Source organism: Protopterus annectens, chromosome 7.part0, assembly GCF_019279795.1.
Source record: "Protopterus annectens isolate FY-2018-M chromosome 7.part0, PAN1.0, whole genome shotgun sequence".
Classification (NCBI taxonomy): domain Eukaryota; kingdom Metazoa; phylum Chordata; order Ceratodontiformes; family Protopteridae; genus Protopterus; species Protopterus annectens.
In genome coordinates this window covers 985,349,780-985,374,028 of record NC_056739.1, presented here as the reverse complement: position 1 = coordinate 985,374,028, position 24,249 = coordinate 985,349,780, and the positions used below count along the sequence as shown (strand labels likewise).

The following is a 24,249-nucleotide window of genomic DNA, read 5'->3' as shown; positions in this document are numbered from 1 at the left end:
CCATCTTCAAAACATCACTAGCATCAAGCATTTCATTCCACCAAAGAGCCCGTTCAGCCCCTGGCACCTTCCTGGCTTGATTACTACAATTCTCTATACTTGTGAAATACAAATAATGACCTACTTTGCTTACAGTGGGTTCAGAACTGCATAGCACATTTACTCAGGGGTATTACTTATTACCATTATGTTTCTCTTATGTTGCTGAATCTTCATGGGCTGCCTGCATGATTGTACATTATCTTTGTAGTCTAGCTTCTGATTTACTTTGCACAGTGTGATCTGGATCCCCCATACTTTACTGAACTTTTGGTCACATACTGCTTGGCTAGACCACTTTTTTACTCCACTATGGGACATCTGGAAGCTCCTTGAACTCACTTGGAAGCCATTAAGGCCACCTGTCTTTAGAACCTTCTCCCACAAGGTCACATACTGCACAGAATCTCTCAGGTTTTAAGAAGTCACTTAAGCACACTTATTTAAAATGGCATATTATGTTGGTTGATTATATTTACTTCTGATCATGTCATCAGGCAAAATTTATCAAGTGGTACCTTACATAATTTATATGTAATGCTTTAACAACTCATTTTATATGTTTCTTCTTTAGAATTATTTTTTTTTATTTGGTTTATAATTTTGTTTTGTAATGGTGCTTGGTAAATAAGAAGCTAAATAAACCTAAATTTGAATGTGAATGTATCTCAAGACAATAGCTTCACTAAACTCTGAGCATACTGTAAGTGGTACGAAAATCTACTGACCAGGTAAGGAAAGGATTCTAACCCATCATGGATATGAACAACACTGAAGGAGACATGTTTTCTGCAATACCGCACAATGATGTTCCCAACAGGGGCCAGGATAATCAGTCTGTATATTTTGTAGGAGATCCTGTATGATCAATAGGATTTGTGGAGGGGAGTTTAGACAACAAAATTTAATAGTAAAGGTCTCCCTGTTCAGTAGCAGAATATAATGAAATAATTCTGCAAGCTCAGTAAAATGTTTGACAGATTAGCTAAACCATGAATATCAGCAGCAATACAAATCCAGCAGCCACTAGGATGGATAAAATATAAAAAATAAAGTAAAATAAGTAAACCAGTCCACAAATGCACAGAAGTACTTAAGATTCTGAGATTAATGATAAACTGATAATTCTCACCCACTGATCTGGCTGCAGAGGTTTATTCAGCAAGGGCTTCAACAATCTATTGTCTGGCAATAAAGAACGGCATTCAGATATCTAAGAAAAACAAACATTCAAACTGAAAAAGGCTTTCATAAAAGTTTTAAAAGCCACCAGAATCCAATGCAAACCAGTTTCATTTAAAAACATAAAACAAAACTTTAAATATGCTATACAGCAAAAGTCATACACCAGCATTACAAGTAAAGCCTTAACATCTAGTACATAACTTACCAGCAAGAGAAACAAAACAGTGCCAAAGATCATCTCAAAATGGGAGTATTCCAGACTAACAGTTGCATGAAAACTGATGTGCCATCAAGACACTTTAAAAGTAAACAATTTTTGTTGCTTCATATCCAGTGTGTAGAAATATGTTTTCTCCTTTAGAAACCATGGTGAATGTTGGTGAATTTTTGGGACAGGACAACATCCTCACATCTATCAAAAACTTGGATAAAATCAACCACTCTGCTCTTTAGTCAAAACATGTTCTAGTGAACTTGTCTAGAGTCTTGTAACTCCTTATTAGGCAAAAATAAAAGCTCATATATATATATATATATATATATATATATATATATATATATATATAGGAATAACTTTGATCAAGACTTGAGCTGGGGGGGTATTTGGATATTTTCCAGACAGCCTAATGTTATAGATATCACACTTGTTTTTAATCTCTGTGTTTCTAAACAATGGCCAAACAATCCACTTAGGCTGTACTGACAAGCTCAGAAAAAAGAAAAAAAAAAACATGGCATGGGTACAGATAAATGGGTCTGGCTTTATTGGCCTGAATGCACCAGTAAAGACTTGGGGAGGTGGGGAGACAAAGTAAAATGTCATAGGCATTCAGAAGCCAAAGAGCTGAAACACCTGCATGTCTTTAAATGGTCATTTGCATATATTCCATGGGCTTGCACTATAGGTGGTTTAAGGTATTACAGAGTGGGGACTTGAGCTTATAAAGAAAGAACCATGCTACAACTTAATGTATGATAACAGCTTTCATAAACACAACTTCTGTTCTGTTTTTCTATTTTATCATTACCATGTATGTTGCTTTATTCTAATGTCTGCACTATTATACCTGTACATTATGTTGAACATTACAGTGTTAAATGTTACTTTCTATAGATGCTTGAAAATGCTGCAACTTCCTTTATGTCACAGCTCTATATGGAAGATGATTATTTCCCTAATACTGACTTAATATGTCAGTCTGCATTAGTATAAACTGAAACATGAAATCCACAGATATTACTGGAAAATTTCTGCACCAGCCACACCGAGTATCAGAATAGAGCACTGTCAGAACATAATACTGTTATATTGCCAACAATGTGTGCCTTTTCTTTTTTTTACCACTACAGTATCAAATGATGTTATACATATTTTAAAATGTTATACGTTAATTTCCTGTCATGACATTATAAAGACCTCGAACAAAACCTTTCTGCAAAGAAGATGAACTCTTAATGGAAACTACATACAAGATGTCACTACTCAGATGGAGTGCATTTACCATAGTCATAAATCTAAGTCATCGGTGGATAAATTGCCAGTATCCACGGGTGTACCCCAAGGTTTAGTACTTGGCCCCAGCTATTTATCATATTTACTAACCACCTTAATACAGCAACCCAACTTGCCTCAATCGTACAATACACAGATGATACATCTCTTACCTGCTCAGCCCCCTCCCCACACCAACTACAAGAAAAGATACAAAAGGCATTCCTGGAAATTGAAACTTTCCTATTAAACCACCAACTCATCCTCAACCTTAATAAGACCAAATTAATAATTTTTATCAACAAAACTACCAAACAGAGTGCCCAACCCCTCTCTATTTATTCTGCAAATGGTACCAAAATTGATCCAACAAACCAGGCCAAGCTCATAGTTATTACAACAGATGCCCGTCTCAATTTCAATACTTATATTTCACTTACTATTAAAAACATCTACTCAAAACACAGAGCTCTCTACAGAGCCAAACCTTACCCAACACCCCAAGCCAGGCTAGCTACAGCTAGATCTTAGTTTCTCTCTACACTTCTGTATTACTCTAACATCTTCACCTACTAACTCAAGACTGATCTTCATAATCTAGAAGCTTGTTATAACAAAACTGCTAAGTTTGCCACCAATCAACTCCATAAAGCCCACCACTGTTCTGCTCTTCTACAACTTAACTAGCTAGAACTCCCCAAGCTGTTAACACTAAACCAACTTACCCTCACCCATAAAAGCATACACTACCCAAATAGCTGCCCTGCAATTTCTACCCTAGTCCAACTACAGGTAAACAGCAGATCCCTTAGATCTTCCGATAGACCTCTGCACAAAATAACACAATCACATAACAACCATGGTGACTCCCTCTACTCATACAAAATAGCTAAGTCTTGGAATGCCCTGCCCTTAACCTTAATAAACACTCCCTGCTGTTCTTCCTTTAAAACAAAATTAAAAGAATATCTAAAAAGCATGTGGCTCTGCCATTGCAGTTTATGTCCTCTACAACACCCATCTATTCTCTTTATAGCTGATTGTTTTCTACTTCTTCTATGTTATAGTTGATCATCTACTAACTGTTTAGACTTTATTACTTTCAGTACTTCATGTATTTCTCTTCGTTACTCACTCAAACTCTACTGTGCTCAAATCTCTTCATTAGGCATGCTCACTGTTTGTGTCTCACCCAGTTATCAAGATTCTGTGGTGTACATGTTCAGTTTCTGTTACTGTGATGCATTATTTCTTATCTAGTTTTTCACTATTTTTGTAATGTAATGTAAATTTATTTTATGAACATCTATGTAACTCTATATTTGTTTATCTGTTTGTGGAGCTTTTCTCCCCGGGTCTCTGCTGAAAACAGAGTACTAGCCCAGTTGGGCATTACCTGGTAAACAAATGTAAATAAATAAATCATTTCACAGAGGTCTGACTAAATTTAGCTAGCTACTTGCTATCCAAAGTAAGCTACACTTTGGGGAGGGGGACTACTTGCTGTAGATTCCTTTCTGACCATTTCTGTCAGTGCTGTATTTCATTAAGTTTTTGAGTTAGTATAGGATTTTGCATACAAGTGCAGCACATATCGGTGCCAGGATAGTCTCATGCAGATGAGGTATTGTCAAGGTCCAAATGGTTAAAAAGGCACAACTGGTCATATCCAGGACATCAACGACAACAATCATTAAGACATTAAGTCAACTTAATAATATATCAAGGTACACAAACATTCGGTCTTTGCTTCTGAAATCTTTACATTTCCTGTCTTTCTAGAATGTGTCTAGAAATGCAGTTTAAAGCCCTGCATACTCTCCTGGTTATCAGATAAAGACAACTGGGTGAAAACAACTGTTATTTCATTTATTCAGTTAGTATTTTTTTTTTTATTTATTTTACATTTGATAACCAGTAAAGTCCGACTGGACACAGGTCCATTTTCAGCGGAGGCCCTGGGAGAAAAGCTCCAAGTACACACATTCACATCATCTTACAGATTTTGAATTAACTTTCCTTACAGGTAAAACTAACATTCTAATTAAATGACAGCATACTGCACACACACAAAGTAAGAACGAACATTATTGGGTAGGACATTACATTACACATTCCAAATATGACAAGCTATACATAGCCATACAGTGGTAATTGGACTTGTTGGAAACGTAGTTGATAGTGATTTTTGGGAGTTAAATGCATTTCATTGCCTGTAGTCATGATTGGACTGTGGATAGGGTGAGAAAATAACAACTATTATTGTGGTGTATGGGAGTTAGTTGAAATCTAAGTTTTTTACCCTGGGGTGAGACAGGAGCATAGCCTGTTGTTCATGAAGTGAATTTTAAGAAGTTTCTTAAATTGAGTGGTAGGTGTTGTTGGTTATTAGGTGGGTAGGGAAGGAGTTCTGGAGTTTAGAGATTGAATAGCTGTAGACAGCTTTTCCTAACTCATTGTTAAATTTGGTGACCTCTATGTGATTTTGGGTGCTAGATCTCAGGGTTCTAGTTGTGGTGTGAGGATGTATAAAATGTTGAAGAGCTGGGATTTTGTCTGAGTGGTTTAATATTTTGTGTGCTAGTGAGAGTTGATTTAATTGCAGTAATAGAGGGAGTTCTAACCAGTTAAGCTTGTTGAGAGATTCACAATGATGTGTTTTGTAAGGTGATTCTGTGGCAAATCTAGCTATCTTATTATAGCAGGATTCAAGTTTGCTTAGATCAGTTTTATGAAGGTTAAGTACAGGGGAAGCCTAGATAGCAGATGTGTCCTGGCTACTGTTGTTTTAGATTGCTTTGAGAGAGTGTGTTTGTTACAGTAAAGCAGTCCAAGGTTTTTGTGAATTTTTTTACAGCTTGGGCAATGTGCAAATCAAATATGATGTGGCTGTCTGTTTCTACACCTAGCAGTTTGTTGTGGGTGGATGGGGCAATAACAGTTTTGTTGTTGGAGGTGATGACAAAGTTGTCTGTTAGGGATAAGGATCTATGAGAGCTGAAGAGGAATAATTTTGTTTTAGTTGGATTAAGAATGAGCTGATGATTGGCAAATCACGTTTCAGCTAGTGAGAAGCATTCTTGTGTAAGGGAGAGGAGGTGATAGTGTATGGGGGCCGCACAGATTATAGTGGTGTCATCTCCATATTGGACAATGGAGGCTTTAGGTGTGGTGGATGGGAGTTGATTGGTGAAAAGAGTGAAGAGTAAGGGACCTAAGATGGAGCCTTGGGGAAACGGGCAGTAGGGAAGATATTTGGTTTTGCCATTGCACTGCCTGTTGCCTGCCTGACAGATACCTCTTGAATCATGTAATAGAGGAGGTACTGAGGTTTAAGGTACAGAGTGATTGAAGAAGTCTGTGGTGATTAACCATGCTGAAAGCTTTTGATAAGTCTAAGAATGTAGCAGATACTAGAAGTTCATTATTTATGTGATGACTGATGGTGTTAGTGAATGATGTAAGTGCAGTGGTGGAACTATGGAAGGGTCTAAAGCCATGTTGCTGGGTAGATAAATTGTTTTCTAACAGGCATTCCATCAGTCGTGAGTGTATTACTCTTTCAAGGATTTTTGATAAGGGGGATAGTTATTGAATTCAAAGGAGTTACCTCCTTTATACAGTGGTATTATATGTGATATTTTCCATAAATGGGGTACTATACATTCTGAGATGGATCTATTAATAACTATAGTAACAGAATAGGCTATGGCTTCTGCAGCTATTTGTAGACAGTCAGCAGGTAAGTTATCGGTGGCCAGGGTGGTGGGTTTGAGTTTTTGAAAGGTCTTGATTGATGCATACAAACTGAAGACGAAGTAGCCACTATGCACTGGACATTAGCTTCTATGCAGAACATGCTACATCATATGTGGCAAATTATTCCGTTGCAACACACTTGGAATGCCTTCTTCTTGTCATAATATACACAAAAATATACCTGGCTAACCAAGCATCTTTTAATGAAACAAAACTAGACATCATGCTTACTTAGTTTAATGTTCATGGAGTTAGCAGTGAACATACTAACATACATATATATTTTTTTGACATATTTACAAAACAAGGCAAGTACAACATTCAAAGTTTGATGCCTCTGTACTGCCCACAGTTGTGGATGTCCCCTTTGTTCTTGTACACTGGCACGAGTATGCTTATGCTCCAGTCATCAGAGATATGCCTTTCTCTCCACACTGCTATTAGTACCCTCAGGAGCCATTTCTCCCCCCATCTCACTCAGCATCTTTATCATATCTGCTGTGACCTCATCTGAGCCTGCTGCTTTCCTTGACTTCATCTTCCTTAGTGCTGTTCTTACTTCTTCTAGGGTGGGCTCCTCTTCTTCTCCCACTGTAGGCTGTTTCTGGGGAAGTACAGCTTCTGTGGGGTTTTCTTCATTCAGAAGCAGCTGGAAATACTCCTTCCATCTGCCTTTTGATGTCCTGTGGGCTGGTGAGCAGGTTGTTGCTGGCATCCCTTATGAAGGGTGTCCGACTATCTTCTTTATCTTTCTGCCTTTGCCTTGCAACCTGATATAGTTTATTTCTGCCACTTACTAAGTCACTTTCCAGAAGTTGGTAGAGTGCCTCCGATGCCCTGTTCTTTGCTCTTGCAACTTCTTTCTTAGCTTCTTTGTTAGCCACCAGAAGTCCTTCCTAGCTTGGTCAGTCTTTTCTGTCTCCCACTTCTTCCTGCACACCTTCTTTCTTTTGATGACTTCCTGGACTTCTGCATTCCACCACCAGCTTTCCTTATGTACCTCATTTACATACCTGGCACAGCCACATAACTTTTCTGTAGTTCTAACATATGCTGTTTTTAGACACTGCCATTCTTGTTCAACTCCACCTATTTGCTCTTCTTCTTGGGTTACTACAGCCCTGAGTAATTCCATGAACTGTTGTACCTTCTCTCTCCAGTCAACTTCCAGGTCTTTAGCCTGGTCACTGTTGACCTTAGAGCCTTCTCTGACCACTGATTGCAGTGGATTGTGGCAACTAGTGATTTATGCTGTGGGCCGACTGTTTCACTGGGGATGACTTTGCAATCATGGATTCTACCCCAGTGCCTTTTCCTTACTAGAAGTCTACCAGAGTTGCATATTGGCTACTCTTGTATGTGATCTTGTTACTGTCTCTCTTTCTGAACCATGTGTTGACTACTACCAAGCCATTTGCCAGAAAGAAGTCTAGAATGGCTTCTCCTTCTTCATTCCTGTTGCCCCACCCATGTGGACCCAGACAGTCTTCATATCCTGTTCTGTCTGTCCAGATATGTGCATTCAAGTCACCCATTATTAACACCAATTCATGTTTTCCTGCTTTATCTAGTAAGTCTTGCAACTGCTGTCTGAATGCACTCTTTTCCTCACTATCACAACCCTACTGTGGGACATAGGCTGAGATTATGAATACTGTCCTATCATTACACTACAGTCTGACTGCCATGAGTCTGTCATTAATTCTGATGATATCCCTCACTGCCTTCTGAAGCGCCTCTCTCACCACAATTCCTGCCCGCCACCTGAGTAGTAGATCTGGATCCCAAGCGAAGTGGCTTTGCTACACTGCCGTTCCATCTCATCTCTTGGATACATTGATGTCCAGCCTCCTCCGTATCATCATGTCATCCACTTCCAACCTGCGTCCTGTCACAAACTTTAACTTCCAGGTCAGAAAAGTACAGTTTTGTCCCTACCATAAATGTAGATGTTCAAGTGTCTTCACTGCTGCAGTCATTACACTTGGGTTATCCTGCAGTCAGGCGGGTCTGCAGTCGGCCTGAGTTCCAAAGTCTTGGTCTGGCGTCGGTTGCTGTCACCTCTTCCCTGACATCAGTGCGCCAGGGGTATATAAGAAGCAGCAGACGCCATTTTCTTCAGTTTTTCTTGCCCCAGATGTCAGGTGTCCCCAAAAATGGTAGGCAATACATATTGCTAATAAAACATACAAAAAAGGTAAAAATAAAACCTTCATTAACCAGCAAATACACCACATAGGTAGAATAGGTTAGTCCCAGATAAGAAAGAGGGCCTGGCGGGTGGGTAACCTGGACTGCAGCAGTGAAGACACTCGAACATCTACATTTATGGTAGGTACAAAACTGTACTATGTTCATCGTGTTTCACTGCTGCAGTCATTACACTTGGGTAGAATCCCAAAGCTGAGTTTGGGTGGCTGGCTCTATAGAGGATTTGGTGTGGCTATGAGGCCCTGCAGCACTGCAGTGGCAAAGCCAGCTCTGGATCTAGAATAAAGAGGCAAATGGTAATGCTTGGTAAAGGTGTGCACTGAACTCCAAGTTGCAGCTTCCAAGATATCTTTGGTAGGTACTCCTCTAATGTAGGCAGTAGAAGTGGCAGTTGCCCTGGTGGAATGTGGTCTAATATTACTAGGTACAGGTTTCCCATTTTGTGAGTAGCAGAGCCGGATACAGTGTCCAATCCACTTTGAAATGGTCTCCTTTGAAATAGCCTTTCCCTGTGATCCTGCAGCATATGATACAAACAATTGCTCAGATTTTCTGAAAGCTCTTGTCTTGTCCAAGTAGAAGCTCAATTGCCTGTATACGTCCAAGGAATGTAGAAGTCTCACCCCTTTATTCTGGGGATTTGGATAAAATGTTGGCAAGTGAATAGATTGGTTAAGAGCCACACTGGAAACCACCTTGGGCATAAAGGTAGGGTTTGTTCTTAAAGAAACCCTGTCTTGGTGGAAAATGATAAAAGGCTCCACTGCCATTAGTGCCCGCAGTTCTGAGACTCTTCGTGCTGAGGTTATTGCCAGAAGCAGAGCAGTTTTCCATGATATATATTTTAACTCTGCTGTATTGGCTGGTTCAAAAGGAGGCAAAGTGAACTTTTCCAAAACAAAATTGAGGTCCCAAGTTGGTGTTGGTGCTCTCCGGGGCGGTCTTATGTTTTTAGCCCCTCTGAGGTACTGCTTTAGCAAAGGGTGAGAAAAAATAGGAGGATCTGTGTTGTAATGAGCCAAGATGGCAGAGGCGTGAATCTTAATGGATGAGAAGGACAGTCCTTTATCCAGCATCTCAGTCAAGTATTGTAGTATCCGAGGAATGTTAGGGACCATTGGATCAAGGTTTTGAGCATGGTTCCAGGCACAGAATCTCCTCCACTTTTCTGAATAGGATTTCCTGGTGCTAGGCCTCCTGGCCTCCAGAATGACATCCATAACAGCTTTAGAGAGAGAAGTTGTCTGTTTGGCTATTGAATCTGCCATGCAGCTAGGTTTAGGGTTTTGAGCTGACTGTGCAGTATCTGATTGTTTTGTTGAGTCAGAAGGTGTGGAATTTGAGGCAAAATCCAAGGTGGGCCTTGAGCTAAGTTCTTTAAGATTGGGTACCAATGCTGGCGTGGCCAGTCTGGAGCAATCAGAATCATATGTGGTTTGTCTTGTCTGGCTTTTAGGAATACCTTTGAAAGGAGAGGCAGTGGTGGGAAGGCATAAATGCTTAGGCTTTTCCAGCTGAATGAAAGAGCATCCACTTTCCATGCTTGTGTGTGATAAGTCCTTGTGCAGAATTTTTGTAGTTGGCAATTCAGTGGGGAGGCAAAGAGATCTATGTCCGGGCACCCCATTTTTGCATTACCGTACTGAAAACTTGTGAATTTAATTTCCACTCGTGAGGATCCATGATGTTTCTGCTTAGGTCGTCTGCCAGAGTATTTATCTTTCCTGGCAGGAATTGTGCTTGCAGATGAACTTGTTAAGTTACAGCTGTGTTCCACAAGGTCATGGCTTGCCTGCATAGGGGGTAACAATGAGTGCACCCTTGCTTGTTTATGTACCACATCAATGTGGTGTTGTCTGTCTTTAATAATAATTGTCCTGGATGCAGAAGGTCCTTGAAAGCTGTTAGGGCATTTTGTACAGCCAACATCTCTTTTTGATTGATGTGAAAAGGCATTTGTTCTGTGGTCCATTTGCCCTGAATACATTTTCCTGCCATGTGTGCTCCCCAGGCGTAATCCGAGGTGTCTGTTGTTATAGTCTGCCTGGCTGTGGGAAGAGTGAAAGGCTGACCCTTGTTGAGGTGACATGCCTGTGCCCACCATCGAAACTCCTGTTGTAGGCAGGGAATTAGAGGTATTACTGTCTCCAAGCTGTGTGAATGTTGAGACCAAACACTTTTTAGGTACCATTGTAATTTCCTCATATGCAGTCTTGCATATGGAATTAGTAGAATGCAGGATGCCATGAATCCCAAGGCCTGCAGAATTTTTCTTGCAGGGAGTTGGGACTTTGTTGCCATCAATTGAAAGTACTGAGTCAGTTGTCCTTGTTTGTCTGGCATGAGATAAGCCATCTGGGCCGTTGTATTTAAGTTGGCACCCAGGAATATTATCTCTTGTGAGGGCACTAGTTTTGATTTCTTTTCATTTACTGTGTACCTTAGGCAACTTAATCTTTTTACGAATGCCAGATGCTGTAGAAGAATGTCCTTGCTCTCTGCTTGAATCAGGCAGTCGTCCAGATATGGATATATTTGAATTCCTTTTTGTCTGCAAAATGCAATTACTGGTGCCAGGCACTCGGTAAAGACACTGGGAGAAGTAGATAAGCCAAAGGGCAGTGCAGAGAATTGGTAGTGCATTGAACCAGCTATGAATCTGAGGTATCTTCTGCAATTTTGTCTGATAGGGACATGCAGGTATGCCTCTGAGGTCCAAAGCAACAAGCCAAGCTTTCTTGCCCAACATGGGTAGGAGCTGTTGTAGTGTCAGCATCTTGAATTTCAGAACATCCAGGTAAGTATTTAGAGTGGAAAGGTGCAGAATGGGTCTCCAGGCTTTGTCCTTTCTGGGGACCAGAAAGAGTCTTGAGTAAAATCCTTGTCCTTTTTCCTGCTGTGGTACTTTTTGAATAGCTCTCATATCCATGAGGGTTGTAATTTGTTTTTGTGCTTCTGCCCACTGATTTTGTGGCAGGTCTGGAATTCCTTTTAGCCTTGGAAAAGTGTGAAAGTAGAACCGGTAACCTTTTGACACAATATTCAGCACCCATTTGTCTTGGGCGATTGCTTGCCAGTTTTGAGAAAAAAGTGCTAGTTTCCCCCCTAAGGGAGCTGCCAAAAGGTAGGAGTTTGGCATTGGAAGGGGGAAGTCATTGGGACTGTTTCCTGTAAGGTTGTGACTTATCCTCACCTTGTTTTGGGTTTGAAGCACCCCACGGTCGTGGTCTGTAAGAACCTTGTGGCTGAGATCTGCCTCTTGGGCGTCTGTATCTGCGTCTTTGTGGCCTGTCTGACACTGGAAAGGACCAATTTTTTGTAGGTCAATTTCTGCTAAATCGTGGTGGCTGCACATCTAAGAAATCCTTCACTGTTTGCATAGATTTTGCCTTATCCTCCATTTTCTTTAATACATCTTCTGCCTTAATACCAAGCATGCCTTCGAATCACAGATCCTATAACTGCTGCTCTACAAGAAGCTTCTAATGAATCAAAACCACATTGCAAAGTATGCTTTCCCACTTGTACAGCTGCATGCAATAAATCCTGCATTTCCTTATAGTCAGGTTGTTCTACATTTGCACTCATTTTCTGTTTTAATTGAGACAGTAAGTATTGTTGATACTTAAGCATGTGAAACTGGCAATTTAGAGCCCTCACTGCTAAAGTTGCAGAGGTGTACACTTTCTTTCCCCATCTGTCTAATGCTCTAGAGTCCCTATCCGAGGGAACTGGATTCTTAGCCATGGAAGCCTTAACCCCTTTGGGACCTTGGGAAACAGTTTCTGGGTCTGCAACAGGGTTTTTATAAAGAAATTTGTGAGAGTCAGGGACTCTGTATATCTGTCTGGCTTGACTGGAGCTGGAGGTAAAGAATCAGGGTTTAAACTAGATTCAGAGAACACATCATCCACAATGTCCAACACTGGCGGAATAGCAAGGGGCCTGTGCTGAGGCAGCAAAAGAAAGTCATTGAGCCTTTTCTTGGATTCTGAGTAATCCTGGCCCTCCCAATGAAAATGCTCCCTCATGGTATGTAAAGTTTCTCCAAAAGAGTAATCCTCAGGAGGAGAGGCTGAAGAAATTGATTCTTCAGCATCAGAATCCTCATAGGGGGGTAAAGAATATCCCTGGTCTGAAGAGGAATAAGAATATATTGAAACCTGGTCAGAGGAATCATAGTCTGCATCCTGCCTAGGCCTTTTATCAGGAGGGGGATGGGAACCCCTGATCAGAGTTATCAAGTCTTCGGCCATCTTGAACATCTGTTTTTTAGACATGGAGGCCTGTCCAGGTGAATGCTGTACTTGTTTCTTTGTCTTTAGTGTAGGCTTAGTCTTGGCTGTAGCTGCAATGGTAAGTTGAGTAGGCCTGAAAACACCCTCAGAAGCCGGTGCCTGCTCAGCGGCTCCGGACCCATCTGAAGGGTTAATATCTCCGTTGGTGCAACACCTTGAGGCTCCAGAGGCCTAGGCTCCTCCACATGAGAGTCGGTCGCGGCCTGTGATTCTGAGGTAGCGGGTGTCAGGGGCTGCGAAAGCACCTCACTGAAAACTGGCGAACCGGCGACTGGCCTAGAAGAGGCTTTGTCATCAGTTTTGGGCCTCGGATGCCTTTCGTTATCTTTATCTTTGCGCTTTTTGTGCATTCCGGTCGTCAGTTGTTCCGACGGCATTGTATAATTAAACCTTCGCCCAAAGTAATGGCGAGCAAAATCAAACCAACGTTTAATAGTGCGTTTGTTAAATCAAGCACAAAACCGACAACTAGCGACGTCGTGATCTGGACCTAGGCATGGAATACAGTAAGAATGAAAATCCTTATGAGGTATTTCCTTCCCACAACAAATACAATTATTAACTTTTTCTGACATCGGTCTGAGGCAAGAAAAAATTTCCCCAACTGGGTACTTAGCTTTACTGAAGACTTCAGTTCTGAAATCGAATTTGAAATCTCAGGAGTCGGCCGACCGGCACTTGCGAACTGCTTTTGCTTCGGGCACCGCGCAGCAAGAAAGACTGAAGAAAATGGCGTTGGCTGCTTCTTATATACCCCTGGCGCACTGACGTCAGGGAAGAGGCGACAGCAACCGACGCCGGACCAAGACTTTGGAACTCAGGCCGACTGCGGGCAGGATAACCCAAGTGTAATGACTGCAGCAGTGAAACACGAACATCTTTAAATTATATTTTGCTGCTAGTTCAAAAGGGAATGAATCAAGGCCTGTAGTACTAGATTTACGTCCCATGGAGTAGTTGGGTCTTTATAAGGAGGTCTCAAAAGAAGGGCACATTTCAAGAAGGCCTTACAAAGTTTAGATGAAGCCAGAGTGGAGCTCTCAAATCCAATGTGAAAATTACAGATTGCGACTAACTGAACTCTGATGAAGAGCTAGCTCATTCATTAAAAACTGTAGCCAAAAATTCAAGGACACTTTGTACACAGGCTGAAAAAGGGTCAATATGTTTCTGGAGTACCCATAAAACAAACATTTTCCATTTATTTCTGTAAAGTTTCCTTGTAGAAGTTTTATGGGAAAATAAAAATATATGACAGAGATGGGATGAGAGCATAGGTTGTCTGGCTATTAAAGAAAGAGGAGAAACTACTCTGTTAGTTTAGGTTTGAATCATGTCTGTTGGGTGAGACAGGAGGTCCAGAATCAGATCAAGAATCCAAGGGCAAATCAGATAAGGCCAAAGAAAGGGGAACCAAATCTGTTGATGCCAGTAAGGAGAGAGGAGGATGTCTTTGCTCTTTAACCAGAAAGCTTTCTGCAGAAATATGGGGATCAAGGGAGTTGAAGGATATGCATATAGGAGATCGGGGGGGGGGGGCAATAGTGTTGTAGACCATCTCTCTCTGATTTCCCCAGTGGGGAGATTACAGCAAAGAAGCTGCTGCACTTATTCAGGGGAGATGCAGAGATCAAAGCAAGGCTGTTCCACTGAAAAAAAAATTTCTGCCACATTCATGTTGAGAGACCACTTGTGAGGTAGTAGAATGTACCTGCTCAATTTGTCCGTTATCATACTTGACTTCCTCAGAATGTGCATTGCTATCAGAAAATGGTTGGGTGAGATCGCCCAATGCCACATTTTGAGGGCTTTTTGACACAAGGGATAAGAATTGGTTCCTCCTTGTTTGTTGATGTACCAAACCACTGACATAATTGTAGGTCTGATTCACAACAGTCCTGAAAGGGGGAGTGTCTTGGAAAGCCTGCAACATTAAGAGCATTGCTCTCATTGCCAGGACACTGATATGAATATTGGCCTCTTTGGGGGACCAAGTGCCTTGGACCGTTTTCCCCAGGAAGTGTCCCCCACCCAATATGGGAAATTTCAGGTCACTATGGCCTTGGGCTAAAGGAGAATGAAAGGACAGCCTTGTAGAATCTGATCTGATTGAATCCACCACCAAAGGCATCTCTTACATTTAATTTTATTTATTTGACTTTTGTTAACCAGGTTAGTCTGGCTGGGCAAGCTGCCCTGTTTCAGCAGAGACCCAAGGAGGAAAGCTCCAAATACACTTGTTTAAAAAAAAAAAAGAAAAGTTTTACAGTGCAGTGAAATATTCAACAAATGGAGGAATTTATACAATACTGTGAAAAATTCAACAAAATAGAGGAAGGAAATGTTTAGCCATTACTCATAGTCAATATACATAGCTTTACGTAAATAACTCAGGAGAAGCAAGAGGCATGCAAGTAAATTCAATATGGATAGTAATGAAAATATTATGTAGACAAGGGACCAAGACAAAGTAAGGGATAGAGAAGTCAGTAGGACAGTCATACAAATATGAAGTAATTATGGGACTAGGATATTCTAAAGGAATGGCTGAGATAGGAGACAAGAAAGGAGGGCAGTTATTGGGGAAGGAAGTGTGGTCCAGATGTTCAGGTAGGGTCATTGCAGGAGCAGATCCAGGAGGACTGCAAGAATTCCTTTACTGCTGTTTTAAAGCTGTGGATGTTGTCTATTGCGCATAGTTGGAGAGGAAGTTTGTTCCAGGCAGGTGTGACAGAATGGCTGTAAAGCATCTTACCAATGGATGTGTTGGGTTTTGAGATATTCGGCAAGAGCTGGTCAGAGCTAAGTAGGTAACGCTTAGGGGTATAAAGGGAGATCAGATTTGTCAGCAATGGACAAGCTAGAGGATGGTGAAGGATGGAGTGAATCAGGTGGAGCTGTGGCAAGAGGAGCAGGTGTTGAAGTTCAGACCAGCGAAGTTTTTTTTTTTAAGGCAAGGCAGTGGTGTGTTCGGTATGGGAGGTTGCCAGCAAATTGAGCTATTTTATTGTAGCTGAGTTTGAGTTTTGAAATTAGGTTCTTTTGTAGGTGGGTAAATACTGGGGCAGCATAACATAGGGTGGGAAGTAGGTAGGCTTGAGCTAGAGAATGTTTAGCTTCAAGAGTTAGGAATTTTTTGTTTCTGTACAGTAGTCCAAGTTTTTGGTGTGTCTTTTTGATACAGTTATTGATATGGATGCCAAATTTGAGTTCATCATCTATGTAAACCTCAAGAAGTTTAGTATGTGATTCCACTTTGATGGAAGTGTTTAGAGAGGAGATGGAGAAGGTACATTTTAGATGTTAGAGAGTTTTGGGCAAGAAGAGTAGGAGTTTAGTTTTGTTAGGGTTAAGTAGAAGTTGGTTAGCAGTGAGATAGTAGAGTCGTCAGCATATTGAATCAGGGTGGAGTGTGGGCAAGAATGGTAGAGATTGTTAGTAAAGATATTGAATAAGAGGGGCCCCAGGATGGAGCCTTGGGGAAACCCCAGTTTGAATAGAGAGAAAAGGAGAGGAGGCAGAGAGCCATTTAACAGATTGAAGTCGGTCAGATAGGTAACTACAGAACTAGCCTAGTGTGAAGTTAGAGAGGTTAAGAGAAGCTAGTTTGGAGAGAAAGTGTTTATCAGATACAGTATCAAAGACTTTACAGAGGTCGAGGAACAGGCAGGAGACTAGTTTATTATTATAGACAGATGAAGAAATAGAAAGAGTAAAAGATAATAGAGCTGTAGAGGTGCTATGCTGGGGTCGGAAACCGTGTTGTGAGGGGGTGAGGAGGTTCTCTTGGATGAGGTAAGACATGAGATGTTTGCGTATGCACTTTTCAAGAATTTCAGATAGGGGGGATAGAATTGCAATTGGCCTGAAATTTGATGGGTCAGTGGAGTTACCTCCTTTGTATAGGGGTAGAACATAGAATTCTTTCCAAATAGCAGGGGAGGTGCTTTCTTTAATAGAATGATTGATGAGGATGGAGACAGGATAGGCAATAGAGGAGGCTGCTAACTTGAGAAAGGCAGGTGGTAGGTTATCAGGGGAGTGGGAGTAGGGTTTATTAAGAAACAGGCAAATAGTAGCAGTGGGGATGGGTTTAATGGAGAATGGAGTAGTATGGGGAAGGGGAGGCAAGGGAGGCAGAGTGTCAGAAATACAGTTAGAATTAGGTTTCAGTAAGTTCTGTGCAGAGTCAATAAAAGAAGGAGTTCAGTAAAGTGGCAGTTTAGGTAGAGGATAAGTTAGGGAAAGGATTGGGGTGGATGGATTACCAGGGTGTAGTATCTTGTTGATAAGAGGACCAGATTTTTTGGGGGGTGGTATGAGAGTTTTTTTTGATGGTTGAGGTAAAAAGATTTTTTGTCAAGGTAGATTTGTTTTTTAGTTAGATTTTGAAGTTCTCGATAGAGCTGGAGATTTGCAGGAGTTTTATGCTTGTGCCAGGATTTCCAACCTCTGTCCCTTTTCGGCATGAGGGAGAGACTTCTTTTTTAATGCATGGGGCATATTTAGATTTTACTCTAGTTTTTTTGATGGGGGCTAAGGAGTTGAGAATGTTTAGAAATGTACTGTTAAATTTTAGGATGGCTTCGTCAAGGGGGAGGTAATAGAGGAAAGACCAATCTACAGAAAAGAGAGTTTGGTTAAACAGATTTGGGTCAAAGTTAGGTTATGACAGTCTCTATATGTGTGAGATTTAGTAGCTTGGGAGGAGTGGCGTTGAACTGAAGTTGGGAAGAGATCGCTAAGGGAGTTGGGTAGAGTAGTGGGGTTATGAAAGTGATTAGGGTGGGAGGTGAGAATCCGGTCCAGGGTAGAGCCGCAGTTAGATAGTTGGTTAATGTGAGTAGGAGAGGTTATACGTTGTGAAAATGTGTATAGATTGATACTAGTGAAGGGAGAGTCAGAGGACAGTGTTATTCCAGTCAATGTTGACATTGCCTAGAATAACCGTTTCATAGCACATAGTTTGAGAGATCCATTCATAGCAGATAGTTTGGGAGATCCAGGCAAGGAATACTTCAAGGGTAGGGATGTTTTTACCAGGTGGTATTTATATGGAGGCAATAGCTATTTTATTTTGTTCAAGTTACAGTTGACAATGAGTATTTCAGCTGGGTGAAAGGAAGTGGGTGCAGGGAGAGCTGTTCAGAGTATAGAACAGCCACACCTCCACCTTTCTTTGTGGGTCTATCTTGACAAAAAATATTGTAACCAGGGGGTACGATTTCTCTATTTGATATGTGAGATTTTAGCCAGGCTTCAGAGATGGAGAGAATATTGGGGTGTGGAGTGATATCCAGGAATGGAGTTCAGTGACTGTTTTGGATGCTATGGATATTGAGAGCAATAAGTTTAAGATTTTTAATAAATGGGGTAGTAAGTAGATGGGGAATAGGTAGGGGGAGGAGAAAGCTGCAGGGGAGGAGAGATAGATTGGGTAAGTGTGTGGGCCTGGGTTGGGATGAATATCACCTGAATAGAGTAGATTACGTAGGAAGGTAGTGGGTCTGGAGAGAAATGAGTAGAAATAGTCATATTTGAGTTTAGATTTTGTGGGGAGAGAATGAGAGGTATGGTATTTAATTTATAGAGATAGACTGTGTGAAGACAGAAGAGAGAGTGTGATTAGTGAAAAGAGTAGGAACCTGGGAGAAGGCAGTGTTGGTGTGGGAGGGTACAGCTGTGGTACAGGTCGAGGGTGTATGATGGAGGGGTGTGGAGATTGAGAGAAAGGCTAGGACAGTAGTAGTAAGAATTAAGTGTAACACTGTGACAACAGATAGGATGGGAGAAAAAGAGGAGGTTGGTAGGAGGGTAAATTACAAAAGGATGAAAACTAAAGTAGAGTGTGTAGGGTAGTGTAGAGTGTAGTAGTGTAGAGAAGGGGTAATATAGAAAGGTAGTTAGGATGTGAAGAAAGAGTGGTGTGCTTTAAGGAAGGAAGACTGATAGGGAAAGGTGGTAGGAAATGTGGGTGGGGTAAGTAGGTAATTGAGAAGGTGACTGGAGGAGGTTGCTAGGGGGTGGGGTAAGTAGGTAATACAGAGTGAGAAGACAATTGGAGGAAGTTGCTATGGTGAAGGGGGTTGGGGGAGTTACCAAAATAGTGATGGATAAATGTAATTGATGTAGGGGTGGGTGGGAATGGGGGTAAGGTACATTCCTGACATTATTTGGGCTGACGTGTTAGTAAAGAATAGACAATTGCATACATAGCATCCAATGAAGAACTGTCATGTAAAATCTTGCTAGAGGAACTAGGACTACAGCTGCTGACACTGATCCCAAGGCTTGCAGAATCAAATGGGCTGAGATTGTGATACTGTGAATTATTTTTCTGAACTGGAATCTGATAGTTTGTACTCTTGAAAGAGAGGAAGAGAAGCTGTCACTGATACCATGTTTAAAACAGCTTCTATGAATTCAAACATTTGGGACTATTCCAGCTGAGATTTGTTGTAATTTATGGTTATCCTCAGATAACAGCAAGTCTGCAGTACTAGATCTTGTGCTCTTATCAGTAGATGCCTGGTAGGGGCAGTAATTGCCCAGTCATCCAGGTATGGAAGGGACCAGATGGCTTAGTGGTTAAGGTCTTCACCTCCCATGCACAAGGTTCAATCCTGACCTCTGACCAATGCCTGTTTGGCGTTTGCATGTTCTCCTTGCGAGTCCGTGGTGCTTTTCCCATGTCCGAAAAACATGCCGAGTGTTTCCATCTCAAATTCACCAATGAATGGAGCTGTGGGCAGCAGCACAGACTCTACATAATGCCCTATAGGGGGAAGAGTTGTACAGACCAACCGCTTTTGGCATCTACTGTGGTGCACAGTATCCTCAAGATAGGAGAACACGGATCACAGACTGCATGCCGTGGCAGGGCTAGCCACTCGACAGTGTAAAATATGGTGCTAGGTGATTCGATCATGTTGACTAATGCTGCCAAAATGGGTATGGGTAGTTACCGGTGAAAAGTGAGTTGAGGACCCGGCCTACTCTGACCCACGCCAGGGACTCTTGCTAATGGTGGGAGGGTATATGTGCTCCTATTGGCCAGTGTGTGTCCGCCATAAAGCCCAGCAGCCCTGGGTCAATAAGCTACTGGCTGGCCGGTGTCCAGTTGCCCAGCCTGTGTTACCTGGGATAGCTCTGTTGAACGAAAGCTGGATGTAAAACCAACCAACCTGCCAAACATGAACTGAGAATTGCTACTTTTAATGTAGGTTCACTGACAGGACGCAGCTTGGAAGTGGATGACATGATGACATGGAGGAGGCTGGACATCCTATGTATCCAAGAGATGAGATGGAAGGACAGTGCAGCAAAGCCAAGTGGCTTGGGATCCAGTCTACTACTCAGGTGGAGGGACAGGCTAGAAATGGTGTAGGAATTGTGGTGAGAGAGAGGCTTCAGAAGGCAGTAAGGGATATCATCAGAATTAATGACAGACTCATGGCAGTCAGACTCCAGTGGAATGATAGGGCTAGTATTCATAATCTCAGCGTATGGCCCACAGCAGGGTTGTGATAGTGAGGAAAAGAGTACATTCAGACAGCAGTTGCAGGACCTACTAGATAAAGCAGGACAACATGAATTGGTGTTGATAATGGGTGACTTGAATGCACATATTATGACAGACAGAACAGGATACGAGGACTGCCTGGGTCCACATGGGTGGGGCAACAGGAATAAAGGAGAAGCCGTTCCAGACTTCTGTCTGGCAAATGGCTTGACAGTAGCCAACACATGGTTCAGAAAGAGAGACATCACAAGATCACATACAAGAGTAGTCAACATGCAACTCAGGTAGACTTCCTCCTAGTAAGGAAAAGGCACTGGGGTAGAATCCATGATTGCAAAGTCATCCCCAGTGAAACAGTCGGCTCACAGCATAAACCAGTACTTGCCATAATCAGCTGCAAGCAGTGATCAGAGAAGGCTCTAAGGTCAACAGAGACCAAGCTGAAGACCTGGAATTCGACTGGAGAGAAAGTACAACAGTTCAAGGAATTACTCAGGGCTCTAGCACCTCAAGAAGAGGAAGAAGTAGGAGGAGTTGAAGAAGAATGGCAGCGCCAAAAAACACCATGTGTTAGGACTACAGAAAAGATATGTGGCTGAGCCAGGTGTGGAAATAAGGCACATAAGGAAAGCTGGTGATGGAATGCAGAAGTACAGGAAGTTATCAAAAGAAAGGAGGAGTGCAGGAAGAAGTGGGAGATAGAAATGATGGACCAGTCTAGGAAGGACTACTGGTTGGCTAACAAAGAATCTAAGAAAGAAGTTGCAATAGCAAAGAATAGGGAATCAGATGAACTGTACCAGCTTCTGGGAAGTGACTCAGTAAGTGGCACAAAGAAACTATATCAGGTTGCAAGGCAAAGACAGAAAGATGAAGATAGTCAGACACCCTTCATAAGGGATGGCAGCAGCAACCTGATCACCAGTCCAGAGGGCATCAAAGGCAGATGGAAGGAGTATTTCCATCAGCTTCTGAATGAAGAAACCACCACAGAAGCTGTACTGCCCCAAAAACAGCCTATGATGAGAGAACAGGAGGAGCCCACCCTAGAAGAAGTAAGAAAGTACAGCTGTGTACACTTACCATAAATGTAGATGTTCAAGTGTATTCACTGTTGCAGTCATCACACTTGGGTTATCCTGCCAGGGGTAGCCCTCAGTCGGCCCTAATACCAGAGTCTTAGTATTTCTGCATCAGTTTCCATCACTTCAGGACTGACGTCAGGTCGTCAGTGGTATAAAAACAGGCAGCAGACACCATTACATCAGTTATCCTTGCCCCAAATGTCAGGAGCCCCCAAATAGGGAGCTAAGTTATGGTGGAATAACACCACCAGTAAATGGTAAATACCAATAGCCCTGTAAGGAGCGAGTGAGAGAGAGAGAGAGAGAGAGAAACAAGGGGGCTGGAGGGTGGGAAACCAGGACTGCAACAGTGAATACACTCGAACATCTACATTTATGGTAAGTGTACACAACTGTACTATGTTCTTTGTGTTTCACTGTTGCAGTCATCACACTTGGATTGATTCCCAAAGCTGAAGAATGGGTGGAGGCAGTCAAGAAGAGTTGGGGCTGGCTAGTATGCCCTGCAGGACTGTGGCTGCAAAGCCCGCCCTGGATTTGGAAAAGCTAGGCAGGTGGTAATGCTTGGTGAATGTATGAACAGAACTCCATGTTGCAGCTTCCAGAATGTCCTTGGTAGGGACTCCTCTGAGAAAGGCTGTAGACATTGAAGTTGCCCTAGTGGAATGTGTTCTGACCCCCTGTGGGGGTGGTTTTCCATGGTGTGTGTAACAGAAATGGATACAGTGTGCTATCCATTTTCAGATGGTTTGTTTTGATATGGCCTTGTCCTCTCCCCCTGGTGCAAAGCTGACTAGTAACTGATCAGATTTCCTAAAGGGCTTAGTCCTATCCAGGCAGAATCTTAGCTGTCTGTGCACATCTAAAGAGTGCAGATCCTTTCCCCCTTATTTTGAGGTTTAGGGACAAAGGTGGGCAAATGAATAGATTGGTTGAGAGCCACAATGGACACTACTTTAGGCATGAAAGTTAGGTTGGTCCTGAGGGAGAACCTGTCAGCAATGAAAATGATGAAGGGTTCCACAGACATAAGTGCTTGTAGCTCAGACACTCTTCTAGCTGAAGTGATGGCCAAAAGCAAGGCTGTTTTCCAACAGAGGAATTTTAAGTCTGCTGAAGCTGCAGGCTGAAGGGGGGGGGGGGGCTGAGCCTTTCCAACACAAAGTTAAGGTCCCAAGCAGGGGTAGGGGCTCTTCTTGGAGACCTTAAGTTGTTAGCCCCTCTCAGGAACTGCTTGATGAGAGGGCGTGAGAAGAGAAGTGGCTCAATGCTGTAATGTGCAGAGATGGCAGAGGCATGGATTTTAATGGAAGAGAAGGTCTGCTAGGTAATCCAGAATGAGAGGGAAGGATGGCTGTGCTGGTTCAGCTCCTTTAGTCTGGATCCAGAAACAATACATTTTCCACTTGTCAGTATAGGATTTTCTAGTACTGGATCTTCTGTCTTCATGCATAACATCCAGGACCTGCTTGCTTAGGCTGGCCACTGGAGGAGAAGTCAAGGAATAAGCCAGGCTGCCAGGTTCAGGATGTGTAATTGTGGATTCAAGAACTCTCCCTCCTACTGAGTCATGAGAGTTCGAATCTGAGGCAGCTGCCATGGAGGCAACAGTGACAGACTGCACAGCAGTGGGTACCAGTGCTGGCGTGGCCAGTCTGGGGTAATTAGGATTGCCCTTGGTCTCTCCTCCCTTATTTTGAGTAGTACTCTGATAGGAAGAGGAAGGGGGGGGGGAATTCATAGACTGAGAGGTTTTCCCAGTGGAAGGACAGGGCATCCACTTTCCAGGCTTTGCCGTGAGGTTCCCTGGTGCAGAATTTGCTGAGCTGGTGGTTGTAGAGGGAAGCAAGTAAGTCCGCCTTCGGGGTACTCCATTTCTAGGTCACAAGGCTGAATGTGTTGTGGTTTAATTGCCACTCATGTGGGTCTAGGAGATTTCTGCTTAAGTTGTCAGCCAGAGAGTTTTGATTGCCTGGCAGGAACTGTGCTTGCAGGTGAATATGCATAGCTGAGGCCGTGTTCCAAAGGGTCATGGCTAGCCTGCAGAGTGGGTAAGAGTGGGTTCCCCCCTGCTTGTTGAGGCCCCAGAGAGAGAATAGGGATCTAAAAGCTGTTGGAGCATGCTGAACAGCTAGCATCTCTTTCTGGCTGATGTGCAAATGAATTTGATTTGGCCTCCAGTGGCCCTGAATGCATTTGCCATCCAGATGTGCACCCCAGGCATAGTCTGATGTATCTGTGGTTAGGGTCTGGGTGGCGAGGGGTTGTGTAAAGGGAAGTCCCTTGTTGTGGTGGCATGCTGCTGCCCACCAAAGGAACTCTTTCCTTAGACAAGGTATCATAGGCATGATAGCTTCCAGGTCCTGAGAATGTTGGCACCAACTTTTTAAGTACCACTGAAGTTTCCTCATATGCAGTCTGGCATATGGAATTAGTAGAATGCAGGAGGCCATGAACCCCAGAGCTTGCAGGATTTTCCTTGCGGATAACTGGGTTCTGGTGGCCATATGAAAGAAGTAGCCTGTCAGGCTTGTTTTTCTGGAGTAAGGAATGCCATCTGGGATGCTGTGTCCAAGCTTGCTCCCAGGAATATGTTTTGACTGGGGACTAATTTGGATTTCTTTTCATTGATAGTGTACCCCAGTGAGGTTAGAAGGT

The 24,249-nt window shown here is 42.5% G+C and overlaps 1 protein-coding gene across 1 annotated transcript in view; it reads right to left on the bottom strand.

Moving 5' to 3' along the window:
- Nucleotides 1–24,249, bottom strand: part of LOC122806122 (protein FAM98A-like) — a 561,878-nt gene that overhangs the window by 361,560 nt on the left and 176,069 nt on the right. The window contains exon 6 of the mRNA XM_044076360.1: nt 1,172–1,252. Within this exon, the coding sequence (XP_043932295.1) occupies nt 1,172–1,252 (81 nt within the window). The remainder of the gene's footprint in view (nt 1–1,171; nt 1,253–24,249) is intronic.